The sequence below is a fragment of the Platichthys flesus genome, chromosome 23 (assembly GCF_949316205.1).
Source record: "Platichthys flesus chromosome 23, fPlaFle2.1, whole genome shotgun sequence".
NCBI classification, from domain to species: domain Eukaryota; kingdom Metazoa; phylum Chordata; class Actinopteri; order Pleuronectiformes; family Pleuronectidae; genus Platichthys; species Platichthys flesus.
The window spans coordinates 9,417,900-9,433,173 of NC_084967.1; the positions used below are offsets into that span (position 1 = coordinate 9,417,900).

Sequence of the window (15,274 nt, forward strand, 5' to 3'; positions counted from 1 at the left end):
GAGAACATCATTGTATTCCATTTCTGCCAATAGATCCCTTTCACCTTAATCTGCATGTGAATATGTGAGAACAACTTCACCCCATTCAAGAATTTGTACATGCGAAGATTAAGTTTAACGCCCCGAGGCGAGAGAAACATAAAAAGTACATTAATACAGAATATAGGAATCAATCTGTAAGTGGTTCAATCTGGTGTCAGCTGGATATATATGGTGTCGTTTTGTAACCAAATTCTTGAGACTAGTTACTGCTAATGCGTCTCTTCTGGCAGACAGTTTAGCTCCCGGGCAGCCACTTCCTCACGCGGCGCTGTGGCTCAATGACAGACTGCGTGTTTGAACCCACCTCCAGACGTTCCTCAGTCACCTCTTCTTCTCACGTTGGCTCACGGTGACAGATTATTGAAAACATCCCAGAGGTATCCAGTGTGAATTATTAATGAAGTGAAGTTTTTTATCAGGGCAGGTCCGTTTTTCACGTTCTCATCAAAAAATTTGACCCAGATTTGTCACTTGAGGCAAAAGCCGGATCAGGTTTGAACGCTGCCCCTACATGCACCGGGGTTTCATGCTTCATTATTTTATATCTATAGGGTTTTTTTTAAAAGTTTATTACATGAACCAGCACCGTGGATTTAACCTCAGATTAGAATTTGTAAGTCAGGTACTGCTTTCCCTCCGATTCAGAATGTTAAATCTTAAAAGCTTGACCAATATTAGAGTTATGGATAATTACACTCTGATCACTTCAAGCTATTTGAAAGGGGAGTGAGTAGGAAATGTAGACAAATATTGTCATATGTCTCTATCTAGTGGTGAAAAGTGAGAATAACAACTACAATTGACGTGTGTCCTGTGTTCATGAAATTCAGTGGAGGGGGGGGGAGTGTTTCCCAAGAAAGAGGATGTTTTTTTTTTCTCACTTTCATTATCATTGTCAGGAAATGTGTGGACGCAATTTCATGGAAATCAGTTGTGTAATTGTTTGTGTTATCCTGCCAATAGATAAACAAACGCAGATGGTGACATAGCCTCCTTGGCGGAGGTAAGAACTAAAAGTACAATGGTTTCTTATAATCAGAAAGTTTTACTCATGACACAACACACAAATACTGTTTTCATGCTTTAACATTTAGATTTCCTCACATTTGGCAGTGGCTCCTCGTCATTGGAAGTTTTTTTTTGTCATGTAATTATTCTATGTGTGGCCACAGTCGTCTGCTCAGTACAACAACAAACTAAAGGTCTACTCATATCATGTGACATTAAGGTCGAAGTGAAGTTATAAAACGTTGTCGGTTAGTTACAAAAAGCTGCCTCTTCTCCCTCACACACGGACGCACAAACACAACTTTTACACGTCGCACTTCATGATCTCTCTGAGGCAGATGGTTGCGTAGCAGGAGGAGTCCAGGTCGAAGTTTAAGGTGAGCGAGATCATGTCCTGCTTCCTTTCTCCCATCACATCTCCTCCTCCTCCTCCTCCTCCTCCTCCTCCTCTCTGCAGCTGGTAGGTGAGGTTGTGTGGCGTGGCCAGCAGGAGGCGGTAGCAGCCAGGCAGATTCAGTTTGAGGCTGCCCACTCGGAAGCGACAGTTGTCCAGCCCGTCTCTGGCCAATCTCTCCTGGTACCAGGTCCCCATGGCGTTCTCTGGATATTTCACCGTGTTCCCTGGCATCGGCATCAACACCTGAAGAAAAAAAATGTATAAAACAGTTGAAAATTGTGTTGAAACAGTCGTATTTAAAATAAGTGTATTTTCCACAAACGACATACTTGTCCTAAAGTGTAGACTCCACTTTGCTCCTCTTGGTCTGTCACCACGTGGATCTGGAAAAGCAAAGAAGGACAGGACAGTGGCATTAATGGCTAATTATGAACTGGGAATTAAACATTACTTTAGCACCTTGTATTCTGCTAGGGGGCTTTATATAATATCTAAACATGAGACATTTCCTTTGCACATCCTGACAGACGTGTTTCTTTTTCTATTTTCCCTCCCGTTACCTGAACGGAGCTGCTCTCTCCGGCCTCATCTGCTTTGCTTTGTCCTTCCTGCATCCACACCAGGTCTCCTCGCCTGGCACTGTGGCCCAGCGTGGTCAGCCTGTGAGCCACCGCATCGTTCCACACCCTGACGACCACACACAAATTCATCAGAGAAATGAATATTAAAGAGTAAGAGCACCGGGATCGGGCTTTAATTTAATTTATTGTATGAAAGATATATATGAGTATGTCAAATTATTTTGTCATCGTATTTTGGGGGGCAATCCAAAAACAAAAGACAATTGGGGATATGGGCTAAAAAGATATTTTAATTGTGCAGCAAAATGAATTATCTATTATTATCTATTATGTTTTTTAGAGATTCTGAAAAGCAGTTAAACACAACAGCACACACACAAACATCAGGTAAGAATCGGATGGAAGATCTGTGACCCACAAACTGGTGCGAGGTTAGACCCTGAAACTGGGCAGAGGAATCTATGAGTGGAAAAGAAGTCTTTTCCCCTCGTCAGCTGACCTGCTGCAGTAGGCGTGCGGGTAGAAGACTCTCATGCCGTGGGGCAGGCTGAGCCAGGCCTGGGCGCAACCGTCCGCATTCGTACCGTAGCGGTTCAGGGCGCGCAGCATGAGCCGCTCCCTGGCCTTCGACAGCGGCATCAAGGCCAAAGACTCCTTAGCATTATCTAGTGTGGAGGAGCGGGGAAAAACAAAAGGTGGAGGAAAAAGGTTTAAATATCAAAAACTCACTTTTATGAAATCCGTCATTAATATCCTGCATTGGCTGTTCTCAAGACGATGAAGATATGATGAACTTTAGCAGAAGTTACTTGAGGAACTGGGCTGCAGCAGATATTCATAGTTTCTACAAATTTAGTTAAAACAAATATATCTTTGTGAAACGGCGAGTTATCGTCCCGGCTCTCACCTGTCTGGAGGAAGTGTCTCTTCGCGTTGCTCTGAGGATCATCGACGTCCTCCGGGGTAAAGAAGAGACGCACAGCGCTCACCTGACACGCACAAGAATATATGATCGAAAGGACACGATGGGGAGACGATCTTCACTTGTCTTTTTAACTCCTATGCCTATAACTGTATTTGTCTCTTTTCCATATTTTATTTGTATCCATGTTTGTCGTGACTGTAAAGCACTTCGGCTTGACTCCTGTTGTTTTTACTGTCCGATATAAATACATCTGACTGGACTCTGTTGGGCTGAGAGGCAGCTCACATTCAGTTAACAGTATATGGGAACACTCACCATGTCTTCTTTCAGCAAAGCCAGGCCCACCCGGTCTGACTGAACGCTCTGTCCAGTCCCAAACCTCTGGGGTCCATAGTAGTTGACGAAACCTCGGTCCTGCAGCAACAGAAAATGGCAGGTTGTTCATATTGGTCACACAGTCAGGTTTATAATACATGTCTCTGCTGATTGGGCCACACCCACCAAATGAGATAAAATGTACCTTAAAGCCTGTTGCACATCGTTTCATGCAAAACGGTTTTGAGTTGTCGTTTTTTGACATGTTGCATTATTAATGCAGGAAGTATTAGACTTTAATGACTGCTGGCGCTTACCAGTAGAAACTTATCAAAATGTACTGCAGATAAAAAAGTATACTGAGCAGAAATGAGGTCAGCCTGTTGCTTCCAGCCCTCCACAACTCTCTCTGTTTCTCATGTGGCCTGGACTGTGGACAAGAGGCAGCTTCGTGGAATAATGTGTTTCTTCACAAATAAAGATGAACGCGACAAGGCCATCTTCATCTGTTTCAGTAAATCAGAGATGAGTAAAGAACTGCCGCTCACTGGATGCTTTTCTTTTTCATGGCGTTCTGTCGCCCTCTTCACACTAATCTGGATATTTTGCAGAACAAACTGTTCACTCTGTGTTTGGGCTTCTCGTCTACACGTAAACAGCAAATCTGTCAAATTCCCTCTAAAGTGCAGAATTACAAAAACAAAAATGGAAACATCACAGCTTACTTTCCCACTGTCTGCAGCAGTGATGCCAAGACCTGAGTAAACTCTTCACGTGTATTTCCAGCACAAAGAAAACAACCAGTACCTTCACGTTCTCCACCGCTTCCTTCACCAGCGCTGCCAGTCGAGTGTGTCTCTCTGCACCGGACGCGGGTGCGTCGCTGGAGCTGTGCGGTCTCAGGTCGCGCACCACCAGGTCAAAGTGGTTCCCCTGCAGTCGTCCCAGCCGGAGAGGCTCGCTGACGGAGCGGACTTGAGTCAGACGCATCCCCCTCTTCTCGAACTCTGCCCTCTTCTCTTTCAGCCTTTAACATCCAGTGCATGAATTCAGATTTGTGACATTAATTATGCGGCGGCAACCTGTTTTGGTTTGAACATAAATGAAACGCAGCACTACCGTTGCGGTGACACCTTCTTCACCACCATGGTCTGGTAGGTGATGGCTCTCTTATCCTTGATCCCAGCGTAGGTGAAGTCCGACGGTAAGACGCCAAGAGCTGCTGCCATGTAGCTGATGGCCTCCAGAGTCTCCAGGTTCTCCTTATGCAGAGTGAACGCTAACACAAGAGGACACACACACAGGACCACACATCACAGTGTTTCTTCATTTCATTAAACATATGTAAATATATGAATTGGTACGTGACTTTCATATAGTAATCAGGGTCATCTTTTTTTTTTTACCATCCTACAACCTTACCAGTGTAAACCTCTTCTTCCTTCCGTTCGTCTGAGCTCCTTTTCTTCGGCCTGCCCCGCTCTCTCAGTCTCACTGAGATCGCTGTGCTCCCCTGGTCGCTGAAGCTCTTTGTCTCCACCAGCTTCCCGAACCTGCGGCTCAGGAAGTGGTGGACCGCCGTCCTGTGGTCCTTGTCGTCGTCGGCCCCGAACGTGTAGGACGAGCCCCGCACTTTGGCATCTATGAACCGGAAGAAGTCCTCGGCCTCGTCCTCCGTGACCAGCTGGGAGAGCTCCCTGTAGTCCGGGTCCTCCCTCACCCGGATTTCCGGCTGGATGGTGACGGTCATGAGGAAGGGGAAGCGGTGCCTGACGGCCCGGTGGACGTTGGCTCTGTGGTGCTTGTCGCTGAAGGATCCCAGCGACAGCTCCTGCTGCGTCGCCTTTTCATCTTTCAGGGTCAACACAAACTGCTCCAGCTCATCGCTCACCGACTGGCCCAAAATCACACCCAGATCGAAGCTGCCTGGACTCGGCAGAGCTACATCTATTCCACAATCAGCCGACACATACGAATTGTGTGAGACGAAGGAATGGTTGTTCTGCGGGAACCTTGCGGTGGTCTCACTGGGTTTATATGCAGAGGCACAACCTTCTGCCGCCTCTTGATTCACCTGCTGTCCATTGATATCTATCTCCGTCACAACAAAGTCTTTGATAAAGTTTTTGATGCTTCCCAGAAAACCTTCATGGCTGGAGATGAAGCACGCGGGGACGTTCACAGCATCACCGTCCTGCCTCATGGTCACTTCATCCAAACTCTGCAGGGAGTCGGCTCAAAGCTGAGAAACACAGAGGAGACATGTTGGAAGAGGCAGGAAAATACAGAAAGAAAATGTATTTCAGGTATTGAGCACAATTTATAAACTATGAAGCTACAAGAGAAAAACATTTATACAACAGTGTCATAAGTATGAGGTTATAGATGGATGGATGAATAGATGGATGGACAAATGGACGGATTGGTAAAAGGATGGATAGATGGTAAGATGGAAAGACATATCGATTAATTGGTGGATGAATAAATCGATGGATGATTAGATGGATGGACCGACGGACAGATGAGTGAAAGGATGGATAGGTGGATGAATAGATGGATGAGTAGATGGATGGATAGACGATAGATAGATGGATGGACGGAGGGGTAACAGGATGGATAGGTTATTAGGATAGGCGGATGAATAGATGGATGGATGGATGTATGTACTTCAATAATCTCAAACTGGTTACAGCAGCAAGGTAGCAGGCACATAACAGACTATATAAGTTAAATTATATGGATAAATGTAAAGTCAAACTACAAACAAATAAGAATTATATATGCATATAAATGTATAAAATCTATACACATAGATTCACACAGAGAGTAAACATAGTACAAAGGAGGTGCAGAGACATTTGTTGAAAAGTTAAACACAAAGACACAACATCACATTAAACGGAAACAGAGGAAAAGGGGGGTTTGAATCCACCCAAACAGGAAGTTAGAGTCGGTGCGTAACTTATAAATAATTTGAACGTCCTTACAGCGATGACAGGTTTCGCATTGCTGCTTATTTCTGCCTATTTACAGCAATTTCCGTCTCCTACCGATGAACCCTACCTCGACTCCCGCAGACAAAGAGCTGCGGCGGCTTTAGCGAGGACGTTACGGCGCATCTCTGTCTGGGAGCGGGGAAATAAACGCGTTATTCACGGACGGCGACTGTTTGTTTACTGTACGAACCTGCATGTGCCGCGTAAACCAGGAGCTGTTGATGTAAACACAAGCACGCCGAGGCGAGTCCGGCCACTTCCGCCCCACGTGACGCGTCAGGTGACGTTTCTTAAAGGTGCAGGAGCAGATAGCAGGTTGGCAAAGTGACTTTGAAAGAAGAGCTGTGCTGCCTCCAATAAGTTTAACTAGTAATAAACTGTTCATAATATTAACCATAAGGATAAATAATCACAAGGATAATTTATTTATTTTCGCGTGGTTGTGTGCAGAGCTTAGATTAGACAGAGTCTATGGTGCAGAGGGAAGTTCGAAAAGTTTGTGTTCATCCTACCTGGTTGGTTTGCTGTGAAGTTGTCAAAATGACATTTCCATGCTGTTCATGTGTGTAAGTTTAATTTTCAACCCATCTGCTCTTAGTTTTTCATAAATTGCGTGTTGGCTCTGCAGAAGTGACCGTTCCCTGAAGAGAACAATAAAGGAAGCAATGAAAACAACTGTGCAATAACACTCCAACCATAAAGGAGTTAAAGACAAAAGCAACTTAAGCTATTTGTCTCCACCACTTATTGAGCTGCAGGTTCGGGAAGCTGCACAAAAACACACACACACAAACACTCCAGAGAGTTTTCGTCAAAACCATTTATGAACATCAACCAGATGTGCAGTTTCTGCAGGATTGTCTTCCTCTCTCTCCACATCTTCAACATATGTACAGCACCAGGGAGAACATGGAGAAAGTGTAAATCTGTTTGTATAGGAGTAAGTTAGAATTTTTGTATTGCTACTTATAGAAGGAATAATGCACTGTGTGTGTTGCTGGGGTTGCAGATCATCAGTGCCATACTGTTGGGAGTCATTCTGCTTTCCCACGTATCCCTCGTCGGAAACGCTGAGGTAGCAACCATCCATCCATCCACTCATTTATTGTATGATGGAGTGAAGTGTGTTCTGCTACATTGTCTACTTTACTGTCGTAAATTCTAGCATCTATCTATCTGTAAGCATGTAGCTTAAATACTTATAATTCATAGTCAAAAGGCTATTGCTATCTGCCTGAACATGCCGGTGACTACTTCAAAAGAAGAAGTCACCGTTACTTTGGGAGGAAATTGTAATACAAGTAGTAGTAGTAAACAGCTCTAAAGCGCAACAGAGTTCTTAAGTGTTTTCCAGAATTTGATTGCTTATGCCTGTATGTTTGTGCGCCAGTGTGCAGGTGGAATGATCCTGGCTGGTCTGTTCTTGTTTGCAATTGGAGTTAATCCACTGACCCGTATATCTCAGGTATTTCAAACCTTTTCTTTAAAATCTGTTGTCCTTTTGTGTGTTTGAGACCCAATGCAGATCCGGAATATTTTGGCTTAATTTCTGGATGTTGGACAACTTGGAGACTACAGTGCTTAAGAGAATTTCAAGCTGCTGGAATTTCCCTTTCAAAATAAAAGCCAAGACATCAACGAAACAAGAATCACATTGTTTATTTCCTATTTACAAAATATTACACGACTTCATTCCATAAATAAGAAAAACAGTGTTCGACAGAAACAAAAATACCATAGTTTACAGAACATATACTGTATATTAGGCATTAATGGTTAAAGTGCACAGGTAGACATCGGATCCGCTGTATCTGATGAAACTCGTTTGACAATACGTAAGTCGAGAGAGGGCATTTCGACTGCAGCCGGTCGTATTGGGGCGGCATGGTGTAACGGCGTCCCCAGTCGGGACGCCAAAACCTCTGTGTCAGAAATAAGCAAGGATTTACAGGCCTGTCTACTGGCTCCCCTCTCTCCTCACATATCATTTACCCACTACATGTGCTTTCAGGAAAAACAAATGGAATTAAGTGATGGAAGTTTTCAGATATTCATATATAATGCACGAGGCATCGAGACATCTTGGCCTCCCAACGAGAGCGTGGACTCATTCCTTTTGTCTGACCTGATTATTTACCCGAGAAAATACATTGCTCCGTAATAAATAAATCCTTATATGTTTCAATCAAAGCACTCTTGTAAACACTGTTTTAAGAAAGATGCTACATTAGGATTATTAATATCAGATATTGGTTTGTTGCTCGAGTGCTTGCTTTGTTCAATGCGTGTGCTTAAGACGATTTGGAGACGTACGTTTGAAAGGATTGGTCCGGTTGACAAACATAAAAACGTTTTCCGTGCACATGGTACAGTAGATGTGATCGGATAATATCTGGTTTTGCAAAGACACACGGATGTGTCCAGATGTGAAGGCGATGCATATAGAACGTATATTATCAAGATGAGACGATGCATAAGCAGCGGTCAGACGTGCACTGAACTCCGGATATTCTCTGGACTTTCTCCAGAGGGGGCTGAACGTGAGAACGCAAATGTCTGGGCGAGGGAAAAAGCAGGAGATCCTCCACAGGATCCACCGCGAGCAAGTCGGAGACGTTTCTTATACGCGACGGATGCAAGGATTATGAAAACGAAAGCAATACAAATATCTCAGGATGAAAACGCGCCGCCATACAGTGACGAACATGCCAAATGAGTTTTTGGTAATAGGAGCCGACGCTGTAAACAAAAACACGTGATCTCCGCAGTGGAATGAATTTGTTACTCCCTGTGTCCGAGCGGAGAATCTCCCGCTGCGTGGAAAGTCCGGACCCAGTTCTGCAGACACTTTAAAACGACTTTACTGTAAATAATGAAATGCCAGAAAAACAAATGGTTAGATATAGTCATCGAGAACAGAATCTTAAGAGAAAGCATGTGACGATTATTAAAGATTAGATAATTTAATTAAACTGCATTGTTTCCACAGCAGTAAGGCAATAAAAAAAAATCATTTGAAATCGATCTTATGCATGTAGATTGTTTCTCAATATCGCGCACATGCATTAACACTATGAAAATGATAATTTAACATATGTCGCTCTAGCGTAAAATATAGCCAGGTTATGATATACAGCGTAACGTGTTTACATGTGCAAATTCAAACAAGATAATAATTGCAAATACGTATTAAAAGGTACGAGGTTACTAGAAGGCACCGGGGACGTATCTGTTAGAATAGAGGAGAGCCATGAACTCTTGTTTTCTTTTGATCTGCCCCATCAGCTTGATGCTCATGACGAGTAAAACCATCTGCAGGACGGAGAGTGGAAGCACAGGTTAGATCGAGGGGAGCAACAGGCGCAGGCAAGTATATGACTATGTGAAGGGGGAAAAGAAAAACGTACCCAAAACACTCCGCTTCCAAACTGTATGGCCATCGTCAACGAGAACGCGAGCTTCAGTTCAGAGACGTAAATCGGCAGACAAGGCTGCGGGGAATGAAAAGAGAGGAGGTTTGTAAGGAAGTGACAATCTCCAAGGGGGTAAGAGTTTACTGGACCATTATGTACGGTGGCCCTGAAGTGCAAATCCCAAAACACAATTGGTAAATGAGAAAACACATCAACAACAATAAAAGAAGACACAAAGCTAAATATGAAAAAAATGAGACGATACAACGGCAAATAATGAAAAAACAACAACAATTCATAATACAGGTGGACAGTGCGTCCATCCAATCAGCTACAAGCCTTGTCGATAGCCGGTGTTAATGCTGTTGTGTTTTATAATTTGTTGTGTTTGTAATTTGTTGTTTTATAAATTGTCCTATTGTCTTCAGCCGCTGTAATTTTGTAAAACAGATTTATTTACCTCTTGATAAACATACTGGTTCTTTGGCGCCCCGAGTGTGGCGCTGCCCCGTAGTCGAATCTGGTGAAGATTCACAAAATCCCATCAAACAACATGACAGAAATAAAATATTAAATGCACATGTGTAATTATATTAATGAATATGAAGAAAGAATCAGCTCCTTAAGCATCTTGGGTACTTCTGTTATATAGTTTTGAGCAGTCTTAATGTGTGACGTCAGGACCTCACTGCTTATTAATATTCTGTTTAATCAAAAGAGAGAAACTCACACATTTTCCTGGATACTGACAGTTACAGGAGGCAGGGATGAAGGAGCCCCAGTCTTTGTAGCCTTCAATGAGACCGCAGCACTCGAACTGGAGGTGACAAACACAAACAAACACACACACATACAAAATGCATTATACAATACAATATCTGGTCCATAGTCTGTGACTTAAGATGGACGGAATGAAATATCCTCAAAGGTGAAGCCTAATCATCTTGATTTCCCCTGGCTGGCTGCAGTATTGGTCACACATATTGCCTCCTCCCTGTTAGTAGATTTTACCCGTCAAATAAATGTTTATATAAATTTTCAGTAAGTTTGGTTTAAATTAGTTATTTAACAATTTAAAAACAAGGTAACACGTCATGATTGACAGCTGAAAATGACTTGTGATTGGTCTGAGTGTGTTTATCGACAGGTCCGACGACTCCCCGATGTCTGGCTCCAAATGACCTCTAAAACCCAAGATGGCGGCAACCGTATCCAAGATATTTTAGCCACATTTTTGTCCAACATTTTGTCCTGATGCGCTACGGTCTGCACCCAAGTAAAACTAGGATCAGGTCAAAAGGCCTATATATGTCCTAACAGTACATATCTGACACAGCAGAGTGATGTCACTTTAAAATAAACCGCACCCACTTGTCTAACCACGCCCCAAATACTATATATACTGCAGGTGTGGCCTCATTCAGGTTTGATTGCCAGTGTTTTTGTCCGTGTTGGGGGTTACAGCTTCTAGACAAATCCAGCAAATGTGTGTAGTACAGTGTGTGTGGATGTTCTTCTTCGAGCAGCGTCCTCAGATTTCTTTCCCCTCCGCCCTCGTGTCTTTTCCAGGTGACTCTCCATCTCACATGAGTTGGAGTTTGTCTCTTTCTGCCTCAGGGGACCGAGACAAAGCCTGAGCAGTGATCTGCGTCAGAATTTGTGCTCCACCTCGGCGTCATAACTCAAGAGAAATCCAGACACACAGACGTGATCCACATGCTGTAAGATTCGGTGTGATTTGCCCATTCAGGGGATTTCATAATCTTCACTGTCAATTGAAAACATTTGCTTGGAAGACACTGAAAAAAAGCTGCTACACAAAGCAACAACACTTAACGAAATGTCTTCAGTGTCACAGTCTTACAGTGATGACTATATGTCTGTAAATGCATGATTTACTATGTACAACAACTAATACAACTGCTAATTCTGCATACTTGTAATGGTCAGGTTTCTTCAATTTCAACATGCTTAAAATAGGATGTAGGCCACAACTAACACAGGGACTCCCTGTTAAAACCCCCCTAATGCATTATGGGCATTGTAGTTCCCCCATTGAGAGCATTATTATTCCGCAACTCAAAGCAGAGAACACAAGTTGTTTTGATAAAATGTAATTCTTATATTTTGTAATGTTGGGATTTGGGACTAAATAGACTTAAAGTCTTAAAGCTTTTTAAGACAGATGTATGGACTGTATAATTGTGTGGTGAAGAAAATAGTTTGCTTCTTTATTTACTGCACTTGTTCAGAAAGGATGTGTGACATAAATCGATAGAGAATAGCACTGAGTAGAGCACAGTCCCCCCGCCGAGGCCCAACACACTGCTTGTGAAACCAATCATCTCGATTCATGAATTATTCTCTGAGACATCAATGAAAATGTAGAAAAACGTCCTCTCCTGCAATGTTAATGAAAGAGATTCACACTGAATCATTGAATGAGTTCTTCCCTGACTCATACCACATCCCTCCGTCCAGTTTTGTGGAAATACTCATCAGCTACATAACAAACCGAGGAACGCAGATGAAATAGATTTTATAGACATATGGACTCACCATTTAACTGTGTGGTTAAGAGGAGAAGTTCTGATTATTTCTCGAACACACTGTAAATCGCATTTAAACAGACATGTCAATTGCCGCTTACCTCCTCCTGAATGCTGTACAGAAGGGTCCGGTTGGCTTTGTTCGTTGCAGTGAGCGGCATCATGGACAGCAGCTTGTTCTCCTCGCGGACCACCCGCTTCTGACGAGGGAGACATCATACTCAGCACTGGTCTTTGCAAAGTAAACACGTACTGTCGTTAAACCGTCTAATCACACAACTGTGCTGTTTCACTACCGTACCTCGTAAAGATCTTGGTAACTGAGTGCTGTTCTAACAATTATTGTTTGACTGGCTGCGGCCATCCCAGTCGAATACTGCAGAAATCAAGAGAAGAGAAAGAGACATTTGTAGAAAACACATACTTTGGTAAATAAGTCAAAGAAACCAAAGGATAGAACAATTTTGTGCACCCAAAAGTGAGATCAAAAAGTTATGATCGCCACCTGGTGGTTGGCTGCGGTGTTGGGCATAAACAAATACATTTTTTCTCAATTATGGTTTCAATTAGTTATTTGAATGAATGCACAAGATGGCATTGTTTGCATGCGGGTTACTTTAGCTTCATTTTTGGATAGTGGGAGGAAGTGAAGACCCGTCGTCCATCTTTATTTACAGTCTACACAAACACGGAGAAAGTCTATTTATTTTTTTACCAGAATCAAACACCATCTCTTTCCTTTACAAGCCCCGATCACGCCGAGCACTGACAGCAGCAGGCAGCCGATCTCGATGACGTACATCAACACCACAGAGACACTGGACACCAGCTGTGGAGGAAAAAATAACATTAATGTTCACAAATGTTTGTTCTTAATAAATTGTGGATCAGTTTAACCAATACAAATCTAAGACAAACCCTAATCTTGGATATATTCACTTACACTTTAATATTATGTTGTTGTCATAGACGTGTTGCTGAGATAGCACGGCTACAAAGAGGGTCGAAGGTCAGGGTTAGCTACAGAATGTTATATACCCGTTAGCATGTGAAGATAATTCACTGTCCGGCCCAAGGACACCTCAAGAGGCAGATGCTTGTTGACATGAGGGCTCGAGTTCTGCTCTCGAAAAACAGAAGCTAAAGCTTGTTCCGGTAACATTGATGGAGGACAGAGCTAGCGGGCCCATGCATTAATAATTTGCCGTTTGTGGATAATCCCGTTGCTCTTTTTTTAAACTGTGACAACAACACAGTGTTTATTTCTGGCTCCAGTAAATAATAATATCAGCTTTGGGAGTTATTATTTTTTATCCAATCAGAAGACGGTCTCTTACTTTGCCGGTTTGCACGAGGTCTCTGTGCCAAGCGACCGTCATCGTCAGCATGAAGAAGCACAGCGCCTTGGGGAGGAAGACATGAAAGTGTTTAAGGTCACACAGACAGTAGGCAGGAATTAATATAAGTGTTTCTAAATCCGTATTATCCAAATGGCTAAATGTTATTTAGCCGGGCCTCGAAAAATTATCCCCTCTAAATGTGTTGTGCTCCCTTTTGGTGAACTTGTGTGTGTGTACTCATCCAGGATTAGTGCTGGTAAATAAAATAATATCCCTCACAAAGGCCCAACAGTCCCTTTATGAAACCACATTTTAATTCACTAGATCGGCAACACATTGCACAAGCGCATAAATATCAGTAGCCTGAACATGTGTGATCCATGAATTACTCAGGCAAAAACTTTTAACAACGTCCTGTCTTGCATATCCTGATCCTTCCTCAGATCATGTAGCCCCCCTTCTGAAAAAAGTTCATGCAAATCGGTTGAGTAGTTTTAGCATAATCCCGGTTATAGTCATATAATCAGAATTATTCCCACACATATTCTCATATTTGCAATTTTTTTTCCTGCCTTTACACTGTATATATTAGTTTAATTACCTGCATATTTCTAAATACCTAATCTTAAGTATCGCATGTTACTTATTACTTACTGATGACTATTTGGACTCTTGCTGCTGTAATACTGCAAAACTTTGGATGTTAAGCCGCGGTTAAAGTCCCAATATTAGTTTAATATAAAAATCCAGCCCATAAAGAAGAGTTTAAAACCACAACAGAGCAAAAATGAGTCTTTCAACTTATACAAAATTAATAAAAATGTGATAATATAGATTAGTAATTGATGTGCACATTTTTTTGAAATAATTTCCAGCACTATAATCCAGGATAAATTTTCCCTGACAGGGCTGTAGCATCACAACCAAAACGAGGCCTACACAGCACGACTCTAAACTCACAAACCTTTGTAAACATGAGGAATTCTGGGAATAATCAGCCGGAGATGCATTGTGGGACAGAGGATGATGCTCGTTGTGTGTGAATGCACATGCCCAGCATGCACATGGCGTCTTTTTATCTGCCCTGATGTTCATGTGTGTGTGTGTGTAATCTTTTTTTTTTTTTTTTTAATAAAGTGGCATGAATAACGTGCTGCAGACATCACGTCCCAGTGATGGAATGGAGGCGCTGCAGCATCCTCTCCGAGACGCGCACCCTTCGCTCGGGGGTTTGGCTGTGGACAGGGCTGTTGATTAAGCTGCGATGTAAACATGTATATAAATAAACACGGGCTGTAAAAAGCGACCCGCGGGCCTGGTGGTGGTGCAGGTTGAATGCCCCTACCATGTGCACGGCGTTGGCGAAGATGAACGGCCTCTTCAGGGTGGTTTTGTCCGCCACCACGACCACCGCGCTCCGCTGCATGTCTCCGGGTCTCTGCAGCATCGGCCGCTCACATACAAACAGGGATCGCGGATCCGAGGTGTTTCAGAAGCTCAGGAAAGGACGAAGTGTGGCGATGGAGCCGCACAGGACGTCACTGTGACGTCACCCGCGATGTCCTGGATAACGATGGAGCGCTGCTGCCTTCAGGTGCAGCCGGAAACATCGCACTCAATGGGATTATTTGTGAAAGAATCTGTCATGATTTAAAAAAAAATCTTCCTGCAATCACTAAAGGTGCAGTGGTTGAGCTTTTTGTGGTCA

At 43.1% G+C, this 15,274-nt stretch overlaps 2 protein-coding genes across 5 annotated transcripts; both read right to left on the reverse strand.

Annotated features, from left to right (window-relative positions):
• Positions 1-1,067: 1,067 nt before the first annotated feature.
• On the reverse strand, positions 1,068-6,538 carry pus7l (pseudouridine synthase 7 like). 3 transcript variants are annotated; one of them, XM_062383231.1, is made up of 10 exons: positions 6,455-6,538; positions 4,691-5,510; positions 4,388-4,547; positions 4,076-4,295; positions 3,269-3,367; positions 2,936-3,017; positions 2,528-2,693; positions 2,008-2,134; positions 1,777-1,830; positions 1,068-1,690 (listed from the first exon to the last, which is right to left on the reverse strand). In XM_062383231.1, the coding sequence occupies exons 2-10, from the start codon at positions 5,469-5,471 to the stop codon at positions 1,355-1,357; spliced, it is 2,025 nt and encodes a 674-aa protein (XP_062239215.1). In that variant the 5' UTR covers positions 5,472-5,510; positions 6,455-6,538; the 3' UTR covers positions 1,068-1,354. The 3 variants fall into 3 exon arrangements, with proteins under 3 accessions (XP_062239215.1, XP_062239216.1, XP_062239214.1); XM_062383232.1 differs by having other exon boundaries at positions 6,332-6,467; XM_062383230.1 differs by lacking the exon at positions 6,455-6,538 and adding an exon at positions 6,256-6,397.
• Positions 6,539-7,904: 1,366 nt separating this feature from the next.
• LOC133948563 (tetraspanin-8-like) lies at positions 7,905-15,207 on the reverse strand. Of its 2 annotated transcripts, none has more exons than XM_062382384.1 (9): positions 14,912-15,207; positions 13,564-13,629; positions 12,942-13,055; positions 12,528-12,602; positions 12,328-12,423; positions 10,408-10,494; positions 10,138-10,197; positions 9,672-9,755; positions 7,905-9,576 (listed from the first exon to the last, which is right to left on the reverse strand). In XM_062382384.1, the coding sequence occupies exons 1-9, from the start codon at positions 15,011-15,013 to the stop codon at positions 9,472-9,474; spliced, it is 789 nt and encodes a 262-aa protein (XP_062238368.1). In that variant the 5' UTR covers positions 15,014-15,207; the 3' UTR covers positions 7,905-9,471. The 2 variants fall into 2 exon arrangements, with proteins under 2 accessions (XP_062238368.1, XP_062238367.1); XM_062382383.1 differs by having other exon boundaries at positions 12,328-12,426; positions 14,912-15,201.
• Positions 15,208-15,274: the final 67 nt, after the last annotated feature.